This window comes from Hylobates moloch, unplaced genomic scaffold (genome assembly GCF_009828535.3).
Source record: "Hylobates moloch isolate HMO894 unplaced genomic scaffold, HMol_V3 SCAFFOLD_3, whole genome shotgun sequence".
NCBI classification, from domain to species: domain Eukaryota; kingdom Metazoa; phylum Chordata; class Mammalia; order Primates; family Hylobatidae; genus Hylobates; species Hylobates moloch.
The window spans coordinates 130,672,397-130,700,364 of record NW_026652278.1 but is presented as its reverse complement, the minus strand read 5'-3'; the positions used below and the strand labels follow the sequence as shown (position 1 = coordinate 130,700,364).

Here is a 27,968-nt window from a genome sequence, read left to right as displayed (position 1 = left end):
TGCTGAGTGGGACCTACCCCTCCTATCACAATCTACACATTATGAACCCAAATCTCTGGTCTCCCTTTCTTCCAGAACTCATATTCTTTCTGTGTCATCGAAGACATTCAGATTAACCATAAAGACTCTCAGAAATATCCTATATGTATTTTAGTAAAGACTGATTCATCAATATATATTATTAGCAATAAATCTGGCACATACTACATACACTGTAGTTTATTAATAAACTGTTTCTAAGAAACGTAATCCTCTGTCTTATAAAACTCTCTTGTGTTTTGATCAAATTCCATAATATTTTTAATACAAAGATACTTTATTTAAAGAAAGAATGTTACATGAGTCATTTCATTCAACTACTTTTTATTGTTCACAATCAACTTTCTCCTCTATCTACAATACTGTTTAAAGGTACATTTTCCCACATCATAAATTATTAAAAGTACATGAGTAAGAAATAGATTTTCTATCATCAAAAAGCTGAATTATATGAAACTGTCAGCAGCAACTACATTTTTCAGCCTTGCTCTGTCATATTTCAATATTAGAATAAATGACATTCTCTTAAAAATACCTTTGGTTTCTTCTACAGCAAGTTTATCACAAATCTGCTTTTCATAGGTACAAAGATGTTCCAAAGCTTCTCTATAGAGACCTGCTTCCCGAAGAACTTGATTCTGATATAAGAGTAGTTCACTATATTCATAATCCACCTTATCAGGGGATGTCTGTATATGGATATAAGGAATACTGACAGTAAGAATTTTATTTTCGTATCAGAAAATTGTTCACAATACTCAAAAACATGTAAGAAGTCAAAGGATAACATCCGATTGATAAAACTAATTTTAAAACAATTCTTATGTATCTATGGAGCAACTAAGTAAATAATGACAATATTAGGATATAACAGGTTGAATAAAATAATAATCCATAAGTCCATACACACAATAAATAGGGGGAAGAAGGGAAAGCTTACTCAGCAGTAGAATGCCAAATAATAAACCTACAAGGAATGACAAGAGTTAAGAGAATCACCATTTTGCAACTATCATAGTAATATTGATTCAGGCAAGAATCATAATCAATGAATGCTAAAACTAGATGGTGAAAGTTTGATGAGCAACAGGCTATTCAGTCTCAAATTGCATATTAAACACAAAGAGAGAAAAATAAGTTTACAATTGCAAATACAACTTTCACCATGTAATCAAATGGAATGAACTGATGGCATGTGCCTCTTGATGTAATGAATGGAGAAGGACCCAACATCATTTATATGGTTTCCTGCCAAAATTACAAAACGCTATCTAACAATGAGGACCCATCAGAAAAATCCAAATTGAGGGACATCCTACAAAAGCACAGCCTTCTTCAGAAATGTCTATGTCATAAAATACAAAGGAAGTTTTCAAAACTGTTTCAGATTAAAAGAGGCTGAAGAGAAATGATAACTAAATGTAAGGTATGATTCTTAATTGGATCCTGTAATGAAATCAAATCACTAGAAAGGCTATAACTAGGACAATTAGTAAATTCTGAATATGGGCTGGGGATTAGATAACAGTCTATCAAGTGTTAAATTTCCTAATTTTTATAATCTGTCCCTATAATACTATCTAGAGAACTGACAACTATACAATTATTTTTAGAAAATACACACTAAAGCATTTAGGGGTAAAGGAGCATGACGTCTTGCAATTACTCTCAAACATTTAAGGAAGAAAATTAAAATAGATACACAGACTTTTAAAGTAAATGCACCAAATATTAACAATTAGTTTAGTATGAATGAACCCCTATGTAGAGTTCTTTGTGCTATTCCTGCAACTCTTCTGTAAGTTTGAAACTATTTCAAAATTAAAAGTAAGCCAGACTATGCACATTTTTTTTAGTTATACTTAGGATCAGACTTAGTAAAATGGCTTCTAGTTATTACCTGTTGTGTTTTCCTAAATTCTTCTAAAATCTTTGCTGCCATTTCATAATCTTCTAATAAATGGTAAGCAATAGCGTAACCAATCCATGATGCTCTCTGCGCAGGTCGAAGCTGAAGTAACTGATATCTCGTTTCCTTTAAAAGGAAAAAAATAAACACTTTTTCTTAGGCTTTCAGTAACAGCAAGTGCTCCTTTAAAAGATCTCCATATTAGGCCGGGCGCAGTGGCTCACGCCTGTAATCCCAGCACTTTGGGAGGCTAAGGCGGGTGAATCATGAGGTCAAGAGATCGAGACCATCCTGGCCAACATGGTGAAACCCCGTCTCTATCAAAAATACAAAAATTAGCTGGGCATGGTGGTGCACGCCTGTGGTCCCAGCTACTCGGGAGGCTGAGGCAGGAGAATCACTTGAACCCGGGAGGCAGAGGCTGCAGCCTGGCAACACAGCAAGACTCCGTCTCAAAAAAAAAAAAAAAAAAAAACTACATATTAATTTATCCCACAACCCTAAGCATTTTACAACACAATGATGGGAACAATAATAGAAAATACTTCAAACATCCATATCGTGGAGCTTTATGGAGGCAAAGAAATATTTGTTAAGAACATAATGAAGCCTCCAAGCTAATCTTAGAATTTTTTTAAAACTTAAGACCAGATTTAAGTTTTTAAAACAAGACGAAACTTAAGACCCTTCTTTATTTCTTCATCTGCTTAGTCCAAGAAAAGAGGCAGGATGGAAAGAAAAGCAAAGGAAAAATATTCAAAAATGTTTTTAAAAATTAAGTGTCCAACTACAGAGTTAAGATATATTTGGAGAACAATTCAGCAGGTACTATCATATAAAGAGGAAAGAACATGAAAGAGGAACTAAATAGATCTAACACTAATTTAAGGGTCAAAACTGAAGCTACAAAAATATATTAGAGTCAGCGGAGGTAGAAAGAAGAAACAAAACATTTGTTTTTGCCAGGTGCGGTGGCTCATGCCCGTAATCCTAGCACTTTGGGAGAATGAGGTGGGGTGGACTGCCTGAGCTCAGGAGTTTGAGACCAGCCTGAGCAACATGGTGAAACCTCATCTCTACTAGAATATAAAAAATGAGCTGGGCATGGTGGCACATGCCTGTAGCCCCAGCTACTCAGGAGGCTGAGGCATGAGAACTGCTTGAACCCAGGAGGTGGAAGCTGCAGTGAGCCTGGGCAACAGAGTGAGACTCTAATGTCTCCAAGAAAAAAAAAAATTTTTTTTTTTGTTTTGCTTTCCAGAAAAATGTGGGAAGTAAATGTTAGAGTTACATGTCAATACTAGACAAAGGCATTGTTTATTTGAGGAGTACTGATTTTCTTTCTTCTTCTTTTTTTTTTTTTTTTTTTTTTGAGACAGAGTTTCGCTCTGTTACCCAGGCTGGAGTGCAGTGGCGTGATCTCGGCTCACTGCAAGCTCCGCCTCCCAAGTTCATGCCATTCTCCTGCCTCAGCATCCCGAGTAGCTGGGACTACATGCGCCTGCCACTACGCCAGGCTAATTTTTTGTATTTTTAGTAGAGATGGGGTTTCACTGTGTTAGGCAGGATTGTCTCGATCTCCTGACCTCGTGATTCGCCAACCTCGGCCTCCCAAAGTGCTGGGATTACAGGCGTGAGCCACTACACCCGGCCTGATGTTAATTTTTATCAAATTAAGTCAACCCTATACAGTAGGCCAAATCTGCCTCACCATAAAATAATTTATTTTTAAAGATCTGATTATTCCAATCATAAACACAACCACTATGGTAGGAGGAAAAAAAAATTCAATTAAATTTATCTTCAAAATGAAATAAAAAATTCCTGTATCTGAAAGTACCCAAAGTTGTACATATTTTCCCCTTAGAATGAAAAAAAGGTCTCTATTTTACTTACCCTGTAACCCTCAAGATCTCGCATTTGAATCTGTAGTAAGGAAAGGTCCCTTAAGATTTGAAGATTGTCTTTATCCCATTTTAGTGCATTTCTGTAACACTTAATGGCTTCATCATACTTCTTGTCTGACCTCTGAAGAAGGCCATAAACGTGCCAACCTAAAGAATTTAGTTAAGGATACAACCTACAAGTCAAAAATTACTATTCCAAATGACCTCCCAAGAAACTTGGAGAACTACAGCCATTTATAAAATTACAAGCTTAAAAAGAAGGGGAAGGGGAAGGGGAGATTGATTTCAAAGATACAAAGCAGTTTAATACAGTGGAAAAGGGCACAGCTTTTGGAGCCAGAGAAAATTACGTCTAGCCTGCCTTATCAGCTCTGTAACCTTGGACAAATCAGTCTCATTAAGTTTCCTCATTACTAAAATGTAAACAAATAGTCTATGCAGCGAATCATACTACTGACAACTAAATGGGATAACATAAAGTGCTCACTGGCTGGCACAAGGTCAATATATATATATATATGTAAACAGTTACTATATTATTAATAGTAAAAGGAAAAAGAAAGAATGGGCCTTCATGGAATCTAGTTATGTAAAGTCATGAAGATTTTATTTTCTTGAACTAACAAGATCCTTAGGACAACCCTTAGTGTAATACAAAGTTTCTAAAACTCAGCCACATATAAAATAAAAACATTCATTCATTTAACCGTAATTATTAAAACTTCTTTTCCTTTTTTTGAGACAGGTCTTGCTCTGTCACCCAGTCTGGAGTGTCGTGGTGTGGTCTTTGCTCACTGCAACCTCCACTCCCTGCACTCAAGTGATACTCCCACCTCAGCCTCCTGAGTAGCTGCGACTACAGGCACACACCAGCATGCCAGCTTTTTTCTCTATTTTTGGTAGAGATGGGATCTCGCCATGTTGCCCAAGATGGTCTCAAACTCCTGAGCTCAAGCAATACAGCTGCCTTGGCCTCCCAAAGTGCAGGGATTACAGGCATGAGCCCCCGCACCCAGCCTAAAACTTCTTAATAACTAAGATGTAGGTCATCAAAATACCCTCCTATATTAAAAGATCTTAAAGTCTAGTAAAGGACAGATAAATAAGCAAAATTAAAGTAGGTTGTAAAAACTGCTATCAAGGAGGAGAATAGTCCACTTCCTAAATACAGCCCTTTTTTCACTTTAGGTCTTGATTACTGTACCAGCTACCCAACCCACCTATCTTCAGTCTGTCTTCTTTTATTCTCCTACCAAAGTAATTGGGTTTTGTTGTGTTTTTGTTGTTGTTGTTGTTTTTTGTTTGTTTGTTTTTGAGATGGAGTCTCGCCCTGTTACCAGGTTGGAGTGCAGTGGCATGATCTCAGCTCACTGCAACCTCTGCCTCCCAGGTTCAAGCAATTCTCCTGCCTCAGCCTCCCAAGCAGCTGGGATTACAAGCGTCTGCCACCACGCCCAGCTATAATTTTCTTATTTTTAGTAGAGACATGGTTTCACCATGTTGGCCAGGATGGTCTCGATCTCCTGATCTCGTGATCCGCCCACCTCCTAATTATTGTGTTTTTGGTCTCGCTCTATCACCTAGGCTGGACTGCAGTGGCATGCTCATAGCTCACTGTAGCCTCAAACTCCTGGGCTCAAACAATCCTTCTACCCCAGCCTCCAGAGCAGCTAGGACCACAGGCACATGCCACCACCACATGCAGTTAATTTTTTATTTTCTATAGAGACGAGGTCTATGATGCCCAGGCTAGTCTTGAACTGCTAGCCTCAAGTGATCCCCGCCTCAGCCTCCCAAAGTGCTGGGATTATGGGGATTAGTCACTGTGGCTGGCCCAAAATCATCTTTCTAAAACACACTCAAAAGAAATAAGGAAGTCCACTTCCCTTTCCAGAAACTTAAAATGTTTCTTTCTGAGATCAAGCTCAAACTTCAATCTGGCCAGGTGCAGTGGCTCACACCTGTAATCCCAGAACTTTGGGAGGCAGTGGTAGGTGGATCACTTCAAGTCAGGTGTTCGAGACCAGCCTGGCCAACACTGCAAAATCTCGTCTATACTAAAAATACAAAAAACACCCAGGCATGGTGGCATGCACCTGTATTCCCAGCTACTCGGGAGGCTGAGACAGGAGTATTACCTGAACCCGGGAGGTGGAGGCTGCACTGAGCCAAGATCACACCACTGCACTCCAGCCTAGGTGACAGAGTGAAACTCCATCTCAAAAACAAACAAACAACAACCTTCGATCTAACAACTTTTAGGCCAGAGGTCCTCAACAGAGTCAATAAAATACAGAATGTTGACCGAGCATGGTGGCTCACACCTGTAATCCCAGCACTTTGGAAGGCCAAGATGGGTGGATGGCTTGAGGTCAGGAGTTTGACACCAGCCTGGCCAACATGATGAAACCCTGTCTCTACTAAAAATACAAAAATTAGCCAGGCTTGGTGGTGTGCACCTGTAATGCCAGCTACTTGGGAGGCTGAGGCAGGAGAATCACTTGAAGCAGGGAGGCGGAGGTTGCAGTGAGCTGAGATCGTGCCATTGCACTCCAGCCTGGGTGACAAGATCAAAACTCCATCTAAAAAAAAAAAGCACAAACAAACAAAAAAACCCCAGAATGTTTAGGATGGCATGCATGAACTAAAAACACATATTTAATATTACACATTTTTTAAGCAAGTCAAAATATTACAAATTTTATTTGAAAAATAATCTTGATTTCCGTAATATAAATGACAAAGTACAACTGGATCAAATCCTCTCAGCTGTATGGATCATGGTTTTATAAACTAGGAAACACTACCCATTAAAATCTAGCTCCCATTACCTATCTTTCCACTCCCTCCCATTTCTATCACTAATACCCTGTATTTCAGGACTTTACCTCTCTTAAATATTACAACAGCCACATAACTGACTCTCATCTTCACCTCCTAAAAATCCTATCCTCAAGGAGTTTAACATTGTCAAAAATTTAAAGAAAATTATGTCCATCAAGAAGAACTCAAATAAATCATAATAAAAACATTGGCAGAACACTATACAATCATTAAAAATGATGGAAAGACAACTATCTACGACAGTCTTAATAGTTAAGCCTTTGCTTATCTTTCTAGTCCTCTAGTCACTCTCAATTCACATACTTCCGCCTTACTGGATTAGTGACAATTACTTGAATAAACCATAACATCTTATGTAATACTCCTAAATGTTTTGTAAATGTTTCTAATCAGTATCTTCCTTCACCAGACTGTTAGTTCTTTGAGGGCAAAATCTGTTATCTTTCCTTTGTCTGTACTAAGCCAAGGGCCTGGTAAACATCTGAAAAATTGCTAATTATTTCAGCACTTAAAATTGTGTCAGCCCACAAAGTTGGTATAGAAATATTTGCTAAAGTCTATCTTAAAAATAGCAACCCACAATTTTTTCTCTATCCTCCCTCAGATATTTCTATTTGCTCTTACTCTCCCTTAATAAAATATTTATCCAATATGGTACTTAGCATTATCAGGGGCTATGTTATATATCTCATCATTAAATCTTTAAAACAACACAGTTAGGTGGGTATGATTATCCCCATTTTACACATGAAGAAACTGAGCCCTAAGATCACACAGAAAGAAGCTGAAATGGGTTTTGAACCTAAGTGAGGCACATTCTAAGCCTATACTCCAAAAGCTTGTGCTCTAAACCAGGGTATTATAATGCCGCTCTAATATTCCTTATTTTATATCCTTTTTCTTTTTGAGACCCACCACCTACCACTATCACACTGGTGATTAGTTTTCAACAAATGGGGTAGGGGAGTGCCACACAAATATTCAGACCCCAGCAATGCCCCCTTTTTAAGAGTGAGAAAAGCTTTCACAGATATTTTTAAAGGCAAGTTCCATTTATCTGTGAAATAAGAGAATGTTAAAACATGGTTAGGTATATAAAAATGTTCCCTGAATGAAGGCAGTTGCTGTTACCCTATTTAAAAAAGAATAATTTCCTCTGTAATTGCACAATAAGAGAGATCTAAAACTTTGACTCTCAAACTGCTGCCTTAGCTCAAAACACCCCACTCAAACCTTAAATATATCTCAAAAAGGATACACACATGACTCTTCAAGTCATTTCTCAAACCTCTACGAACCAATTCATAAGCTTCTTCCTTTTTCCCCAAACAGTTCAATGTTAATCCTTTCATAGCCAGGGTTTCTATTTTCAAAAACAAAGAAGAAAAGGAACATTTAAAAAAAATTAAACATTAAAAACAAATAACAACAAAACCATAATCTCAGAAACAAATGCTACACTGCCTTAAGAATTAAAAATGTCAAGGAGATTACTAAGATACTTTCCACTTTCTTGCAGATTTAAAACATTTTTAAAATTGGCAATCCAAGTAAACACAGATTTCCAGACTCTATTATTGGAAAGAGACTCTTTTTTTTTTTTTAAGATAAAAGACACAAAATGCATGCTATTTGACTAGAAAGATAATCTAGTAATTCATTCTTCAGGGGAATTCCAAGGGATAACCTTACATATCTACTTCATTAAAATATAAAAACTTTATCTTGAAAACATACTTTATTTCTGTGAACATAGGTTATACACGGGTTAAATTCATCAGCGATTAAAAAAATACACACAAATTTCCTACATTTTTTGTTTTCTTAAATTTATTTTAAAATGATTCTTTGAGATTACTATTAAATATACAAGAAAAAGACATCAGAAATCTATCATTAGCAACCAAAAGATTAAAAGAGAGTTAAAAGAAATATTAAGTTTTCAGAAAAGAGGAAAACTAAATTCTAATTTTATATGTATTCTATAAAGCCTAAAGGAAGATTCAGAACATTACAATATACAAATCATGTCTTAAACATGACTCGGTCTTGAGAAACTGAAAAACATAAATGAAAAATATGATAGTTTATGAGCAAAGGAGCAAATGGTCACTTTCTGAATAAGATTATAAAGCATACAATTTATACAGCTCAACCAAAGTTCTAAAGTAAATTTTAGTATTCTACCCTATTATTTCTCTTTTCCTACAGAGATAATATTCAAACTAAGAATAAATCAGAACTCAAGTAGAATGTGTTATCATTTTCTTGATATTAAATTCAAAATTCAGTATTAAATTTCACTTTCTCACAGAAGTCAAAGATGAGAGGGTCTGTTCTCTCTGGAAAACAGTTAAGGCCGCTGGGAAGAATACAGTCCAGTAAGAGAGGCCAGACAGGTATGTAGTAAAGCTTTATCTACTTGCACTTACCTCCATGCTCTGCAAATTTGGGATTGGAAAGTATTTGTTTACAGAATTTCAATCCATTTCTATACTGTTTATGTTCATAACACCTCTGTCAAAACAAAAAAGAAAAATTTAAGTTTAGCAAGGAATGCAAACAACTTTAAATTCAACGCTAAATTTCTCTACTCTTAAATACAACAGAATGTTATTTCCATATGCTTCTAAATCTCGGTAAAATGCCAATAAAAAATACAAAAGGTTCAAATACAGGAAGTAAAAGAAAGACAAAGGAACAAAATATAGATTAGTAAAGTCCAACAACTGAGTGATGCAGAAAGAGAACAGAAAAATAAATGGTATAGAATTTCTTTTATTTTTTTTTTTTTAAGACTGAGACTCACTCTGTCACCCAGGCAGGGCGCAGTGGCGTGATCATAGCTCACGGCAACCTTATCCACCCGGGCCCAAGGAATACTTCCATCTCAGCCTCCCAAGTAGCTGGGACTACAGGCACACGCCACCATACCTGGCTAATATTTTATTTTATTTTTTGTAGAGACAGTGACTATGTTGCTTAGGCTGGTCTCAAACTCCAAGATTCTCAATCTTGGAGACTCACTCATGCAATCCTCCCGCCTCGGCCTCCCCAGGGGCTGGGATAACAGGCATGAGCCACTATGCCCAGCTAGTTTTCTAAAGAACATTTTCTTTTTACTGAAGAATATTTTCTTTTTACTGAAGCTTTCAAGCTGAAAGGGCCAAAAAAAGTCCATGCAAAATACATGGAAAAAATACCCAGACTGTAACATATCATAGTGAAATCTCAAAGCCTGAAAATAAAAAAAAGGTCCTTAAAAACTTCCAGAGAGGGAAAAAAAAAAAAAAGTCACATAAAAAAGATCTATAATCAGAATGGCAGTGCACTCTTATTTCAAAGTAAAAATGAAATACTGTTGAAATCTAGAAGACAAATATACGGCCTTCAAAAGTCAGAGTGAAAATTAAGTTTCAACTTATAATTCTATACCCAGCCAAGTCATCAATCAAGTACAGTCAGTCCCCATATCCATGAGTTCTACATCCGTAGATTCTGCTAACTACAGATAGAAAGTATAAGGAAAAAAAAAAAAAACTGCGTCTATACAAACGTACACTTTTTTCTTGTAATTAATGTCTAAGCAATACAGTATAACAACTATTTACACAGCATTTATATTGTATTAGGTATTATAAATAACCTAGAGATAATTTACAGTATACAAGAGGATGTGCATAGGTTATATGCAAATACTATGCCATTATATATCAAGGACTTGAGCATCCCTGGATTTTGGTACCCAAGGGAGATCCTGGAACCAATCTCGCAAAACATCATTTTGCTCCCATACATTAAGACTATATAAGAGGCCAGGCACGGTGGCTCATGCTTGTAATCCTAGCACTTTGGGAGGCCGAGGTGGGTGGATCACCTGAGGTCAGCAGTTCGAGACCACCCTGGCCAACATGGTGAAACCCTGTCTCTACTAAAAATACAAAAATTAGCCAGGCCTGCTGGCATCAGCTGTAATCCCAGCTACTCAGGAGACTGAGGCAGGAGAATCATTTGAACCCAGCAGGCAGAGGTTGCAGTGAGCAGAGATCACACCACCACACTCCAGCCTGGGTAACCGAGTGAGAATCTCTCAAAAAAAAAAAAAAAAAACCAAACAAACCCAAATACCAAGACTGTATAAGAGCAAAATGACACTTTAAAGCTTTGCAAAAAGCTAAACTTTTGTGTCCATGTATTCCTCCTTAGGAAGCCATTAAAAGAAATTAAGATAAATTTTTAAAAAGGCACTATTGAGGGCCGGGCATGGTGGCTCACATCTGTAATCCCAGCACTTTTGGAGGCCGAGGCGGGCAGATCACGAGGTCAGAAGTTCGAGACCAGCCAGGCCAACATGGTGAAACCCCGTTTCTACTAAAAACACAAAAATTAGCTGGGCTTGGTGGTGGGCGCCTGTAATCCTAGCTGCTCGGGAGGCTGAGGCAGGAGAATCGTTTGAACCCGGGAGGCAGAGGTTGTAGTGAGCCAAGATCGCGATATTGCACTCCAGCCTGGGTGACAGTGTGAGACTGTATCTCAAAAAAAAAAGAAGCACTATAGGACTTAGTAAATAAGGAATCTAATAGAGAAAAAAGAACTAGAGAACAGCCACTCCAGATTGGAGCAGAGTCAAAAGCTACTATGGAATAGGTTTCCAGCAAGAGCAAAAATCGAACTAGTGTGCTTGCTAACATGGAAAATGTTAATCATAAGCTCATGACAGAAATATAGGCACATTTGCAGGAAACGAGCAATAGGTCTACAGAAAACCAGGCAACTGCCTAAATAATAGGTATTAACTCCAGAAAAAACAAAAGCTTGTATAAGACTTGGATTTAGTACAAATTTGGCTCAATACTGAACAATATATGCATAGTTATAAAAATGTAAACATTCTGTACCAGTTTATAAAAAACTTGTGATATGGCCAGGCATGGTAGCTCATGCTTGTAATCCCAGCACTTTGGGAGGCCGAGGCGAGCGGATCACTTAAGGTCAAGAGTTCGAGACCAGCCTGGCCAACATGGTGAAACTCTTTCTCTACTAAAAATACAAAAAAAAAAAAAAACTAGCCGGGCATAATGGCATGCAGGCGCCTGTAATCCCAGCTACTTGGGAGGCTGAGGCAGGAGAATCACTGGAACCTGGGAGGCAGAGGCTGCAGTGAGCCAAGATCATGCCACTGCACTCCAGCCTGGGCAACAGAGCCAGACTCTGTCTCAAAAAAAAGAAAGAAGAAAAAAAAACTTGTGTATTAATTATATTGAGGAATGAGGAAGATGAAAGTGGGCAAATGTGTGAATGAATAAGTTCTGAGTCCTCATTTTCAAAAACTAGAGGTCAACAAATATTTAAAAGCTATGTATCAAGAAGAAATAGTGATATTACTAAGCAACAAGAAGGCAAATACCAGACAAAATAAAGGACTGAAGTTGCTTGATTCTGGAGTGGGAAAGCAAGGGGATGGGAGAAAATAGGGAACATTATTTCTTTCATCATAAATCTTTTAGTGCTAGCTGACTTTTAGACATCAACATATGCTTTCATGTTAAAATTTATTTTTAAAGCACTGTATTTGTTGGCCGGGCGCAGTGGCTCATGCTTGTAATCCCAGCACTTTGGGAGGCCGAGGTGGGCGGATCACGAGGTCAGGAGATCGAGACCACGGTGAAACCCCGTCTCTACTAAAAATACAAAAAAATTAGCCGGGCGTGGTGGCAGGCGCCTGTAGTCCCAGCTACTCGGGAGGCTGAGGCAAGAGAATAATGGTGCGAACCCGGGAGGCGGAGATTGCAGTGAGCCGAGATTGCGCCACTGCACTCCAGCCTGGGCGACAGAGCGAGACTCCATCTCAAAAAACAAAAAAAAAATAAAAAAAAGCATTGTATTTGTTACAGAAAAAAAAAGTGCTCTAAAAGATACAATTCGTGCCAGAATACATTCATATAAATTTTAAACATTTTGCTCATAATTTTTGAGGCAATATATTTAAAATCTGGGAAAGAAGTTAATGCAAGTGATGACAAAAATCACGGTAGAAAATGTGTAGAAACAGAAAAAAATGTAAAATTTTACCTTTTAGCATGAAGAAATCAATTAATTAAGTTCACACTACGGCAAACTAGAGTTGTTTTACAACCAACTATATACTCATCATCTCCACTTCGTTGTTGCTTTGAGACAGGATCTCACTCTGTGGCCCAGACTGGAGTACAGTGGCTCAATCATAGGCTCGAGCAATCCTCCTGCCTCAGCCTTCCAATGCTGTTGTTTTGCATCTGAAACCTAATATATCCAAATACAACTGATTTTCTCGCCCAAAATGTATTCTGCACCAAGTCTTCACCATCCTGAAGACAGAGTTGATGCCCTCCCCCCTTCAACTCAATCAACCAGATGATTATGCAAAAAAATCTAATCATCTTTGGTGCTTCTTCTTCCCTTCTACTTCTGTCCTCTAGTAGGTCCTATCAGACCCAGTTTCTCAGCAATAGCTTCCTAACTGGTTGAATATTTTCTTTGTCTCCCACAATCAACTATGCATTCAGCAGGCACAGTGATTTCCGGGATAAGAGGAGGAGAAAGCAGAAGCAGTTACTTGAGAGCTGTCATTCATCATATGTAGCCAAAGAAACATAGTAAGACTAAGTAACTAAATTTAGTGTTCCCATTTACTTAGCAGAAAGCCTAAAAGTAACTTGTTTTTCTTATAATAAGAAAGCACTAAAGGAAGCTATGATGTAAAGACTAACATAATTAAAAGGAATATTCTTGACTTCTTGCTGTTTATGAAAACTTATACCTATAAAGAAGAGGGTTAAGTGTCACTGTTCATAAAACCATCAGCTTTCTTAAATTTTATGTGTATAAAAATGTAGTTAGGTGACTTTCACTTTTGGCATGATGGAGTAGGTGAAGCTGAACTTGTTCTTTCGTCATAAAGAAAACTGGACAAAATATATGAAATAACAGGTTCAACAGGTGGTGCTAACAGGTGGCGCAAGAAGGTGAACCATGAGAAAGGGAAACAAACATGATGAGCTCTAGAAATGCCATCACTTTACTCCTGGAGGCATTTTCTAGCTCACAGCACAGGAAGAAGGATCCTAAGCAAACTACAGGAGTCCACAGTTAAGAAACAAAGACTGATGTTCAATGAGGCTGAGGTACTCTGCAAGAGATGGAACTACCCTGAGAAAGAGATCCAAAAATCCAAAGAAGATCCAAAATGTGTCTGTTGTTGAAAACTGTTGAGTATTAAGTTTTGCATATGTAGGGTGAAACATAACAAGGCCAGACAAAGAATGATCAGGACGCATTAAGTTTAACAATTCTCACGGCCCACATGGTAGTGAGAGTTCCAACTTGCCAGAATGGAGTGTCACCGAACAGCTGTAGAATTCAGTAAATACTGCAAAAAGGTCATTCCTTAAGAGTAGACATACACTAGCCCTAGAGTATAAATTTAGACCCACCCTAACAAACCCTCAAAAAAAATCAGGTTGACAGACAAGCATCTTCACTGTGCACCACAACAAAGTCCGACGCCACTCTTTAAAGACAGTTAAATTTAGTAAAATAATATAAAACCTATAATGTATAACATCCAATAGAAAATATCTAGACACCTAAGAGCAGGAAAACATCATCTATAACCAGGAGAAATTACAAACGTGATGGAATTACAATAAAGAAGTTAAAGCAACTATTATAAATGTGCTCAAAATTTAAGCAATGGATAAACAAATGAAGAGGAAAATGAAATATATTTTAAAAAACAAATAAAATTTGTAAAGGTGAAAATACAGTATTAAGGCTGGGCACAGTGGCTCATGCCTGTAATCCCAGCACTTTGGAAGGCCAAGACGAGCAGATCACTTGAGACCAGGAGTTCGAGACCAGCCTAGCCAACATGGTAAAAAAAAAAAAAAAAAAAATTTCCAGGCATGGTGGTGCACACCTATAATCCCACCTACTTGGGAGGCTGAAGCAGGATAATTGCTTGAACCTGGGAGGCGGAGGTTTCAGTGAGTCAAGATTGTACCACTGCACTCCAGCCTGGGCAACAGAGCAACACTCTGAGGAAAAAAAAAAAAAAAGAAGGCCGGGCGCAGTGGCTCACGCCTGTAATCCCAACACTTTGGGAGGCTGAGGCAGACGGATCACAAGATCAAGAGATCAAGACCATCCTGGCCAACATGGTGAAACCCCATTTCTACTAAAATTACAAAAATTAGCTGGGCGTGGTGGCATGCACCTGTAGTCCCAGCTACTCGGGAGGCTGAGGCAGGAGAATCACTTGAACCCGGGAGGCAGAGGCTGCAGCCTGGCAACACAGCAAGACTCCGTCTCAAAAAAAAAAAAAAAAAAAAACTACATATTAATTTATCCCACAACCCAAAAAAAAAAAAAAAAAAAGAAAAGGAAAGGAAAAGGAAAAAAGAAAATACAGAATTTAACATGAAACCAGCCGGGTGTGGTGGCTCACACCTGTAATCCCAGCACTTTGGGAGGCCACAGCAGGCAGATCACTTGAGGTGAGGAGTTCAAAACCAGTCTGGCCAACATGGTGAAACCTCCGTCTCTACTAAAAATACAAAAGTTAGCCAGGCATGGTGGCAGACACCTGTAATCCCAGCTACTTGGGAGGCTGAAGCAGGAGAACTGCTTGAACCTGGGAGGTGGAGATTGCAGTTAGCCGAGATCATGCCACTGCACTCCAGCATGGGCAAGAGAGTGAGACTCCATCTGAAAAAACTAATAAAATAAAATTTTAATTTTAATTTTTTAAAAATGAAACCTTTCCCAGATAAAGAGTAAAGCAGATTTTATGACACTTCAGAAGAAGAAAAAAATCATCAGTGGACTAGAAGACAGACATAGCAACAGAAACCACCTCAATGAAAGACAGAGAAAAGATAATGTAGAAAAATATAATTAGTGGAACTACAGTGACCTTTCTTCATAATAAAAAAAAATTTAAAACACTGCAGATCTAAATGTGTAAGTTCAAATGAAAAAGCTTCTAGAACACCTGTAATCCTGGAACTTTGAGAGGCTGAGACAGATCACCTGAGGTCAGGAGTTCAAGACCAGCCTGGCCAACATGGCGAAACCCTGTCTCTACGAAAAATACAAAATTAGCGGGGTGTGGTGGTGCATGCCTGTAATTCTAGCTACTAGGGAGGCTGAGGCAGGAGAATAGCTTAAATCCAGTAGGCAGAGGTTACAGTGAGCTGAGATTGTGCCACTGCACTCCAGCCTGGGCAACAGAGCGAGACTGTCTCAAACAAAACAAAACAAAATGAAAACAAATACACATACTATCTGATCCAATCCTTCCAACCTAGGTGTACACCCAACAGAAACAGAAACATATATTTGCCATAAGATAGGAAAAAGAATGAGAATAAGATTTACTGGTCAGGCCAGGCGCAGTGGCTCACGCCTGTAATTCCAGCACTTTGGGAGGCCAAGGTGGGCAGATCACCTGAAGTCAAGAGTTCAAGAGCAACCTGGCCAACATGGCGAAACCCCGTCTCTACTAAAAATATTCTAAAAATTAGCTGGGCGTGGTGGTGCACACCTGTAGTCCCAGCTACTTGGGAGGCTGAGGCATGAGAATCACTTGAACCCAGGAGGCGGAGGTTGTGGTGAGCAGAAATTGCACCACTGTACTCCAGCCTGGGTGACAGAGCAAGACTGTCTCAAACAAACAAACAAAGACTAACTGGCCTGGCACAGTGGCTCATGTCTATAATCCCAACACTTTGGAAGGCCAAGGCAGGAGGATTGCTTGAGCCCAGAAGTTCAAGACCAGCCTGCATAACATAGTAAGACCTTGTCTCTACAAAAAAAATCAAAAAATTAGCCAGACATGGTGGTGTGTGCCTTTAGGCCCAACTACTCAGGAGACTGAGGCAGGAGGATTCCTTGAGCCTAGGAGGTTGAGGCTGCAGTGAACTATGGTCACACCACTGCACCCCAGCCTGGGCAACACAGAGAGAGACTCTGTCTCAAAAAAAGGAAAAAATATTTATTAGTAACTGGTTAAAAAAAATTAAAATGACAAAAAGGACACCCAAAATTAATGACATACCTAAACTAAAAGTACTAACTTATAGTCTCTTTTAACTAAATAAGACTAAGTAAAAATCTCTTTTAATTGACTTTGTATTAATGGCCTTTATGCCAAAGGCTTAAATTACCAAAACTAATACAGTAAATATGATATAAAAGGAAATCTAGGTCTCATCTGTTAAAAGTATAGAATTGATAAAGTATCATCACTGTGTAATAATCCTAGCATTACATTCCAAGGTAATTTTTATATAACAGAAATACTATGAACGGAAAAAATTTACTTTGAGGAATTAACAAAGTAGTGAAAAGGGCCGCCTTTGGAATCAAAGGCTCTGGTTTCAAACAGTGACTCTGGACTTTAATTCTATAATCTTATGTAGTACTTTGCTGAGTATCAAAAAGAATCCTTAAATCATGGAGAGCAATCATGAGAAAAAGACATGTAAAACACTTAGCAATAATAACAGCTAATACTTAATGAGCATTTACTGAGTCTCAGGCACTGTGCTAAGTGCTTTACAGGGAAAATTTATTTAATCTTAATGATATGAAGCAGATAGTCTTACTATCTTCATTTTACATGAGATAACTGAGGTCCAGGAGGTTATATAATTTGGCCAAGGTCACACTGCTATTAAGTGATGGAAAAAGAATCCGAACCCAGACAATCCAGATACAGAACCATAACACCTAACCATTGTAACTACTTCCCTAATCTAGCGCTTAGAACATTTTACAAAAAAAACCATAAAACTGCTAACACAAGTAACAGCCACTGCAGAAAGCTTTAAAAAAATGAAAAAAGAAAATCAACCCATAATCTCATTGCAGACACAACTGCTATTACACATTCTGATTTTAACAAGAAAGTTTTCACCCAAAACTTATGGAATAGTTTACTATTCTACAATACTAATGTGAACCTATACAAATATAATTCAAACTAGCATATAAAAACAGACAACAGCTGGGCATGGTGGCTCACACCTGTAATCCCAATACTTTGGGAGGCTGAGGTGAGAGGATCGCTTGAGGCGGGAGTTTGAGACCCACTGTCTCTACAAAAAAATTAAAAATTAGCTGGGCATGATGGCATGCCTGTACTCCCTGCTACTCATGAAGCTGAGGTGGGAGGATGGCTTGAGCCCAGGAGTCCAAGGCTGCAGTGAGCTGTGATGGTGACACTGCACTCCAACCTGAGCGAAAGAACGAAACACTGTCTCTTAAAAAATAAATAAAATTGATATTCTTACTTGACATGTACAATGTAACTTTATTTTACATAGCTGATTTTAAAAATATTCAGGATTCCAATTGGTATTTTTGGTGGTGTGACTGGAAATATCCTTATTTGTTTATGGTATATTTTTCAAAGAGACTCCTCGGTAACATTTAATCAGCATGATAATCCTATAAACACAAAAGGTTTAATCCTTATTGTAGAGGTAAAATTTAGAAAACAAGTAACTTACTCCAGATTACATACCTAACTAGTGGCAAAATTTAAGACTATAATTTAGGTTCTCTGACTTCTGGTTGAAAGCTCTTTCCATCATGTACAGAAATTTTATTAAATGTTAAAGGTTATTAAAGCCAAAATTTTTATCTTCTAAAAGATCTTCTAATCAACAAATTCAACTGTTACATTGCTTACTCAGTCTTACAATCAAATGGACAATAAAGATGCCCAAAATAAAGTGAGAAGCGAACACACAAAATTAAACTAGATAATCCCCTCCAAATAACTGACAGGAAAATTAAAAACTAAACCCCCTCTCTTTGAATGAGGTATGTTTGTATTACAGCACTTAGCTTTTTACTTTATCATACTTAGAAAGTAACTAAGTTTTAGATCCTAATGATTATGTTCTCAATTAATGAAATTCAGCTATGTCCTTATTGAAATTATATTCAATGCCATTAATTCAATTATCTCCTGTCAATGTGAGCTGTAAAAATAATTCAGAATGGCAGGCCCCTCCAAATAACTACTCAACAAGAACCAACGTGCATTTAAGTGAATAGATCTCAATTTTTTTCACGAAAAGCACTACTTCTATAATAGGTCACTTATTACAAATGAGAATAGAAAGGAAAAAGTAACAAAAAATATCCAATTTGGATGTTGGCCAGGCTGGTCTTGAACTCCAACCTCTGGTGACCCCCCTGCCTCGGCCTCCTAAAGTGCTGGGATTACAGGCATGAGCCACTGCGCCCGGCCCTAAACTAACTTTTTAGGGAACTTACTTTACTTTCATTTAGGGAAAGTGAAATGCAAAATACTACATACGGTATACTTTCAACATATGTTTTACATTCAATTCACTTAAAACAGGTTTTATAAAATGACACAGTGGACAGACATTTTCAGTTCTCCACAGAAGAATCATTGCATTAAACAGAAATACAGGTCTACATTCCCTCATCTGAAACTCTTTTTGTGTTTGGGGAGTTCTTGAAATTTCAAAACTGTGAATAAGGATTTCCCTTGCTATGGAAGGAATGCCAGAGTATCTATTTGTCTTCCTAGCTATAACACCTGCATACGTTAGTTCAAAATCTAACATAATAGTTTCAAAAATAGTAGAAGAATAATACAGGCTATTGTTTTTCAACAGGAATTAACATTTAAAATTTTAACACTCTGCTACAGAAACAATAAAGCAAAGAAGCAAACCAGCATATAATTAAAACAAACTGGGCTGGACTCATGCCTGTAATTGCAGCACTATGGGAGGTGGAGGTGGGCAGACTGCTTGAGCAGGAGTTCCAGACAGCCCTGGGAAACATGGTGAAACCCTGTCTCTACAAAAAATACGAAAATTAGCTGGGCCTGGTGGTGCATACCTGTTGTCTCAGCTACTGGGGAGGCTGAGGTGGGAGGATTGCTTGAATCTGGGAGGACAAGGCTGCTGCCCTATAGCCTGAGCAACAGCAAGACCTGTCTCAAAAAATAAAAGAGACTGAATTGTTCTAATAGATAATAAAGTCGCATGTGCTAAATTCTGGCACCATACACTCTGAGACTTCTGCTCTCAAATGTATAAGAATAACTGACACTAGATGAGGTTTCCACCAACTATAAAACTGGAAAGTAAACATAAAATAGCTGTTTTCAGTTGTTGGACAAAAGCCAATACAGGACTACGGTTTCAGAAGAGAAGCAGGGTAAATCCCAAGAAAAATCCCTATTTCTGTCTAGAAGCATCTTCCAGACTGCAGAATAGGTGTAAGAGGTGTAGGGGTGTGGGTGGGGGACCTAAACAGAGCTTAGCAGTCTCACTGACCTGAGTAGATATGAGAATTAGAAACAGCTGGGACACCTGGAATTTATGGGGCAGGGTGCTAGAGAGAACTATATACAGAAGAGGCTTCAGAAATCTGCCACAGGAGTTGGACACGGTGGCTCATGCCTGTAATCCCAGCACTTTGGGAGCCTGAGGCAGGCAGATCTTGAGGTCAGGAGTTCAAAACCAGTCTGGCCAACATGGCAAAACCCCGTCTCTACTAAAAATACAAAAATTAGCTAGACGTAGTGGCACGTGCCTGTAATCCTAGACCTTTGGGAGGCCAAGGCCAAGGTGCATCACCTGAGGTCAGGAGTTCGAGACCAGCCTGGCCAACATGGTGAAACCACATCTCTACTAAAAATACAACAATTATATGGGCATGGTGGCAGGCGCCTGTAATTCCAGCTCCTCAGGAGGCTGAGGCAGGAGAATCGCTTGAACCCAGGAGGTGGAGGTGACAGTGAGCCAAGATCACACCACTGTACTCCAGCCTGGGTGACAAGAGCAAAACTCCATCTCAAAAAAAATAAAAAAAGAAAAAAAAAGAAAAGAAAAAGAAATCTGCCACAAGAATCCTCCATCCTCTGTCAAATACTAAGCTGAGGCTGGGAGCAGTGGCTCATGCCTGCCATCCCAGCTCTTTGGGAGGACAAGGTGGGCGGGTCACTTGAGGTCAGGAGTTCGAGACCAACCTGGCCAACATGGTGAAACCCATCTCTACTAAAACTATGAAAATTAGCCAGGCATGGTGGCGCATGCCTGTAATCCCAGCTACTCGGGAGGCTAAGGCACAACAATCACTTGAATCCAGGAGGTGGAGGTTGCAGTAAGCCAAAATTGCCCCATTGCACTCCAGCCTGGGCAACAGAGCAAGACTCCGTCTCAAAAAATAAAAATAAAAAATACACATACACACACACACACACACACACACACACACACACACACACACACTCTAAGTTGAACAGGTACACAGCAAAGGTCTATGAAAGCTGGGCAAAGAACAATTATCAAGTAGCAAGAGCCTAACAACTACTGGTGCTCATGCATGGCTGGCAGACATTTGAATTCCAAGTATCAAGTTAAGAGACTACGTTAAAGACTGCAGAATTCAGGCCGGGTGCGGTGGCTCACGCCTATAATCCCAGCACTTTGGGAATCCAAGGCGGGCAGATCACGAGGTCAGGAGATCGAGACCATCCTGGCTAACACGGTGAAACTCCGTCTCTACTAAAAAATACAAAAAATTAGCTGGGCGTGGTGGTGGGCACCTGTAGTCCCAGCTACTCGGGAGGCTGAGGCAAGAGAATGGTGTGAACCCGGGAGGCGGAGCTTGCAGTGAGCCGAGATCGCGCCACTGCACTCCAGCCTGGGTGACAGAGCGAGACTCCGTCTCAAAAAAAAAAAAAAAAAAAAAGACTGCAGAATTCAGCAGAGATCCAGAAAGCTCACACATTAGGAATAAGATTAATCTAGACCCATGTATTAGTCCATTTTCGTGCTGCTGATAAAGACATACCTGAGACTGGGCAATTTACAAAACAAAGAGGTTTACTGGACTTACAGTTCCATGAGGCTGGAGAAGCCTCACAATCATGGCAGAAGGTGAAAGGCATGCCTTATATGGCAGCAGACAAGAGAAGAGAGCTTGTGCAGGGAAACTCCGCTTTTTAAAACTATCGGATCTCATGAGACTCATTCACTATCATGAGAACAGCACAGGAAAGACCCTCCCCCATGATTCAACTGCCTCCTACCAGGTCCCTCCCACAACACCTGGGAATTCAAGATAAGATTTGGGTGGGGACACAGCCAAACCATATCAACCCATCTTTATTAAAACTTAAAAACAAGCTTCAAAAAGAACAAGCTAATAAACAAGCAAATTGTCTGCCAAAACAAAACTCTATTAAGAAAGGCAAGAGGATCCAGACATTAAATATCCTAGGATCCATACTATGCAAAATTATGGGAGGAAAATTACTATAAATTCCAAGCAGGAAACTAACCCATGACCTACAGGAGAAAGAAATCAATAAAAAAAAAAAAGAGTCAGAAATATTAATAACAATGACTTAAGTAGCTGAGACTTGAAAACAAGTTACTATATGTAACACTAAAGGATTTAAAGCAAAACACAAATGCAACAAAAAAACAAATGAGGGGGCCAGGCATGGTGGCTCACACCTGTAATCCCAGCACTTTGGGAGGCTGAGGTGGGCAGATCATGAGGTCAGGAGATTGAGACCATCCTGGCTAACACGGTGAAACCCCATCTCTACTAAAAATACAAAAAAAATTAGCCGGGCGTGGTGGCAGGTGCCTGTAGTCCCAGCTAATCAGAAGGCTGAGGCAGGAGAATGGCATGAACCCGGGAGGCGGAGCTTGCAGTGAGCAGAGATTTTGCCACTGCACTCCAGCCTGGGCAACAAAGCGAGACTCCATTTCAAAAAAAAAAAAAAAAAAACAAATAAGGGCCAGGCACTGTGGCTCAAGTTTGTAATCCCAGTGCTTCTGAAGTCTGAGGCAGGAGGATCACTTGAGGACACGAGTTTGAAACTAGTATGGGAAACACAGTGAGACCCATCTCTACAAAAAAGTAAGTAAAAGGCTATAAATTTTCTTTAAGAAGAAATAGAAAATATCAATGAAAAATTGGAAACTATTTTTAAAATGGAAATGTTTAATAGAAGTCACCTTAAGAAATTAGAAAAAATAAGAGCAAATTTAACCCAACATAAGCAGAAGCAAATAATAAAAACAGAATCGACTAAATAGAAAAAATTTAGAAATATTTGGCTTTGGCAAAAAGAAAAAATACGAAAAAAAAACAGAAGAAATTTGTGAAATCAAAAGCTGCTTCTTTGAGAAGATCAAAAAAATGAATAAATCTCTAGCCAGACACAGTCACAAAAGGGCACAGCACAGAATGGCTTATTAAAGGCCCAGCTTTCTAGCCAGAGGATAAAAAGAGGTGGCTGGGCGAGGTGGCTCCCACCAGTAACCTCAACACTTTGGGAGGCCCAGGCAGGAGGACTGCTTGAAGCTAGGAGTTCAAGATCAGCCTGGGCAACATGATGAGTCTCAGTCTCAAAAAACACCAGGGAGGCCAGACGCAGTGGCTCATACCTGTAATCCCAACACTTTGGGTGGCCGAGGCAGGCGGATCACCTGAGGTCAGGAGTTCGAGACCAGCCTTCCCAACATGGTGAAACCCCGTCTATTAAAAATACAAAAATTAGCCAGATGTGGTGGCATGTGCCTGTAGTCCCAGCGACTCAGGAGGCAGAGGCAGGAGAATCACTTGAACCCAGGAGGTGGAGGTTGCAGTGAGCCGAGATCGTGCCACTGCACTCCAGCCTGGGCGACAGAGTGAGACTCCGAGTCCAAACATACATACATACATACATACATAAATAAATAAATAAATAACCCGGGGAAACATTCAGGAAGATCACAGAGAAAGAACTGTGAAAAGCAACACCACGAAGTTGTTTATGAATCTCTAGGTTTGCCCCCTAACCTATACATGCAAGAATATGACCCTACTCACAATATTAAAGCCTTTGAAAACTGAACTAACAGATACTCTGTCCAGGAACCAGACTGGCTATGAAGCAGCACATACATGGAATAGACCCAAATAGGACTGCAAAGATGTTGAAAAATAAACTGACATTAGAATAACATCCCAAAGAGGAGTTGAGACTTGAAGCTTGAACCTAATCAAATCACTAAAACAAAATTATCAACATTTTCCACAGGATTTAAGTAAGATCCAGAGTCTAATAAAATAGTATGCAAAGAGGAAAATCTCAACTTGCCTGGGAAAAGAAACAGACACCAATGCAAAGATGAAAGAGATATCTAAGACTTTCTATTCAGTGCCATAAAAATGCTCAAGGAAGCAATAGTGAACAATTTGAAACAATTTTTTTAAGGAGAAAATACCTCACTGTATGGACTCAAGAGCAGAAAGAAGATAACAGATAACAGGAAAGTATCAGTGTGCAACAAAATTTATCCAATCTGAAAAACACAGAGAAAGATGTTTAAAGAAACAGAGTTTTTTTTTTTTTTTTGAGATGGAGTCTTGCCCTGTCGCCCAGGCTGGAGTGCAGTGGCCCGCAATCTCGGCTCACTGCAAGCTCCGCCTCCCGGGTTCACACCATTCTCCTGCCTCAGCCTCTCCCAGTAGCTGGGACTACAGGCGCCCGCCACCACGCCCGGCTAATTTTTTGTATTTTTAGTAGAGACGGGGTTTCACCGTGGTCTCGATCTCCTGACCTCGTGATCCACCCGCCTCGGCCTCCCAAAGTGCTGGGATTACAAGCGTGAGCCACCACGCCCGGCGAAACAGAGCTTTAGGAACCTGTTGGTAAGAGGAATCCCAGAAAGAGACATTCTCAGTGGCCAGGCACAGTGCATCAGCACCACGGCTGAGCTGAAACACCGTATCATGAGATCATGGCATCTGAAACCCACAATATTAAGAAACAGAACTTGGCTGGGTGTGGTGCCTCACACCTGCAATCTCAGCACTTTGGGAGGCCAAGATGAGCAGACTGCTTGAGCCCAGGAGTTCAAGACCAGCCTGGCAACATGGCAAAACCCCATCTCTACTAAAAATACACAATTCTCCAGGCATGGTAGTGTACACCTGTAATTCCAGCCGCTCACGAGGCTGAGGTGGGAGGATCGCTTGAACCTGGGAGGTTGAAGCTACAGTGAGCCGTGACCATGTCACTACACTGCCGTGTGGGCAACAGCGAGTGCCTGTCTCAAAAAATAAATAAATAAAGCAAAAATAAAATAAAAGAAATACAACTTTTGGCCGGGCGCGGTGGCTCACGCCTGTAATCCCAGCACTTTGGGAGGCCAAGGTGGGTGGATCACAAGGTCAGGAGTTCGAGACCAGCCTGGCCAACGTGTTGAAACCCCGTCTCTACTAGAAATACAAAATTTAGCCAGGCTGGAGTGCAGTAGCAAGATCTCAGCTCACTGCAACCCCCGCCTCCCAAGTTTAAACGATTGGCCTGACTCGGCCTCCTGAATAGCTGGGATTACAGGCTTGCACCACCATGCCTGGTTAATTTTTGTATTTTCAGTAGACGGGGTTTCACCATGTTGGCCAGCCTGGTCTCCAACTCCTGACCTCAGCTGATCCACCAGCCTTGGCCTCCCAAAGTGCTGGGATGACAGGCATGAGCCACAGCACCCGGCCTACAAAAACGTGTTTAGATATACTGATCCAAACTATCACCCTCTAACTGGATAAGGGAGTATAGCTCTGTGAGAATTCTGTTTTCTTTTATTCAAGCTAAATAGCTTTGTTCTTTTAGCTGTTCCTTATATGAAAGTTTTAAGTTCCTTTTTTTTTTTTTTTTTTTTTGAGATGGGGTCTGTCACCTAGGCTGGAGTACAGTGGCGCGATCTTGGCTCACTGCAACCTTCACTTCCTGGGTTTAAGCGATTCTCTTGCCTCAGCCTCCCAAGTAGCTGGGATTACAGGCACATGCCACCACACCAGGCTAATTTTTGTATTTTTCGTAGAGACAGAGTTTCGCTGTGTTGGCCAGACTGGTCTTGAACTCCTGACCTCAAGCGATCAGCACACCTCAGTCTCTGAAAGTGCTGGGATTACAGGTGTGAGCCACCATGCTCAGCCTCCTTTGACATTTTAGACCACTTTATGAAGTTGATATAATATTATTCCCATATTTCTATGTTTTACTTAATTTTTTTATATTTAAGAAAATATGGAATGTTTCATGAATTTACATGTCATCCTTGTGCAGGGGCCATGCTAATAATCTTCTCTGTATTGTTCCAATTTTAGTATATGTGCTGCCAAAGAAGCACTCTATATTAAAAAAACTAATATAGTAGGGTTTCAAAAAAACAAACGGAGGAACTGAAATGGAATTGCTAAATTTTTATTTTTCCAAATAAGCCATTAAAAAAATTTTGGCGTTAGTATTTCACACGCACACACACACACACACACAAAGCATCTTAATATTATAAAGGTAATAAATACTCAGTCTCAGAATAAAAAAGACAAGAAAGATCTGTAAGGAATTTTGCACCAATATTTTTGTGGAGTACAAGCATTAGGGTGTCATTGGTCTGTATCTTTGGAAGTTTTGGACTCAGAAGTGAAAATTACATATATGGTCTTACTAGCAAGCAAAATTGAGTGTAACAATCACCATCCACTTTCTAAATATTATACTCTTGTTAATGTATCATAAAATGTGCCAGATTTTATATTTCATTTATTTTGTAGCATGAAATTATGTCACTTGAAGAAAGAACATTAAAGGGGCATTTCGGATTCCTGCTTGATAAGAGTAGAAATCTGCAAAACAAGGATTATATACATGATTGACAGACAGCTATAAAATATAACCTCATAGTTATTTCCATGACAAATACTTCCAAGGGAGTTTGAAGAGAGAACAATGGGGTAAAACAGAAGTATAACCAATTATCCAATTATATAAAACCTGAATTGCAAATTATTTTAAAGCAAACACAAATATTTTCAAGTACAGCACATAAAAAACACGGATTAAGTCCCCTATAGGTTAATGGCCATCCTCTAATTTGGGTTTGTTTGTTTGTTTGTCAAGACAGTGTCTTGCTCTGTCGCCCAGGCTGGAGTGCAGTGGCATGATCTGGGCTCACTCCAACCTCCGCCTCCCGGGTTCAAGAGATTCTCCTGCCTCAGCCTTCTGAGTAGCTGGGATTGCAGGCATGTGCCACCAAGCCCAGCTAATTTTTGTATTCTTAGTAGAGACGGGTTTCACTATGTTGGCCAGGCTGGTCTCAAACTCTTGACCTCATGATCTGCCTGCCTCAGCCTCCCAAAGTGCTGGGATTACAGGCGTGAGCCACCACGCCCAGCCCACCATCCTCTAATTTCTACACACTCCACAAATCCTCATAAAAACCATATAGGCCAAGAAAAAGAGCAAATAAAATCATCCATAGCTGACCCCACAGCATTATAAGGAGATGAAATGACTAAAAACTCCAATTTACGTATAGGAGCATAAACATTGAAGACCAGAAGCTTCAATGGGAACTGTCCAGAAGAGCAATATAGCAGGGTCCTAGTGGTAACTGAATTACATGTAATATGACCGAGGATTTACCATCAGGAGAGGGCCCCATCTGAGAGAAAGTACCGGCACATCTGAGACATGACAGTGAGAGCAATGGCTGTTGGGAAGTCAAAAATAATACACTTAGAAAGTATGTAAGATCAAAGGCAACAGTTTTAGCAAGGCACAGTTTCTGGGAGAGAAGGAGGTGTCATTTGGAGGGTTGATGATAAAGGGAAAAAAGGAAGTGACCAGAGCATAAATGGCCTACTAAAACAAGACAGAACTATGGCAGGGGGTGGGGGGAGGTGTTAATTTATTTTTAAAACTACATTTCACTGTGGCAACAAATCAGAGTGCTCTTGAACTAAGAGACTGAGAAGGCCACCCTAACCCCATCACCAAAATAAGACAACATAAGATAACAATATTGTTGGTACAGTAAAATCTAGCACAAACAACCTGAACAGAAAAAAGGACTCAGCATTCATACCAAATTACTTATAAGGAATAAAAAGTAAAATACTTGGGCAGACGAAAATACACCAAAAACCCTTACAGAGAAAAGATGTAATATCACCATATCCATCGCAAATTTAAAGTAATTAAATAACAAATGCAGACATAAAAGAACACCTCAAATGAGAAACTCAAAATTTTAAACAGAGTAGACAAATAACAGGAACTTGTAAAACATGAACTGAACTTAAATGAAGACTAAATTACAAAAGATGCCCTAGAGAGAACAGATATCATCTAAAGAGATAGAAAATAGGAATGCTTTCACATA

The 27,968-nt window shown here is 39.5% G+C and overlaps 1 protein-coding gene and 1 non-coding gene across 3 annotated transcripts in view; both read right to left on the bottom strand.

Moving 5' to 3' along the window:
• Positions 1-27,968, bottom strand: part of NAA15 (N-alpha-acetyltransferase 15, NatA auxiliary subunit) — an 88,237-nt gene that overhangs the window by 44,945 nt on the left and 15,324 nt on the right. For both annotated transcript variants that reach the window (XM_032147428.2, XM_032147433.2), the window contains exons 2-6: positions 9,132-9,216; positions 7,958-8,062; positions 3,845-4,002; positions 1,940-2,074; positions 575-728 (exon numbers count right to left, since the gene is read on the bottom strand). In XM_032147428.2, the coding sequence (XP_032003319.1) occupies positions 575-728; positions 1,940-2,074; positions 3,845-4,002; positions 7,958-8,062; positions 9,132-9,216 (637 nt within the window). The remainder of the gene's footprint in view (positions 1-574; positions 729-1,939; positions 2,075-3,844; positions 4,003-7,957; positions 8,063-9,131; positions 9,217-27,968) is intronic.
• LOC116466099 (U6 spliceosomal RNA) lies at positions 25,823-25,931 on the bottom strand. The gene has a single exon (XR_004247356.1). It is a non-coding gene; the product is annotated as a U6 spliceosomal RNA (small nuclear RNA).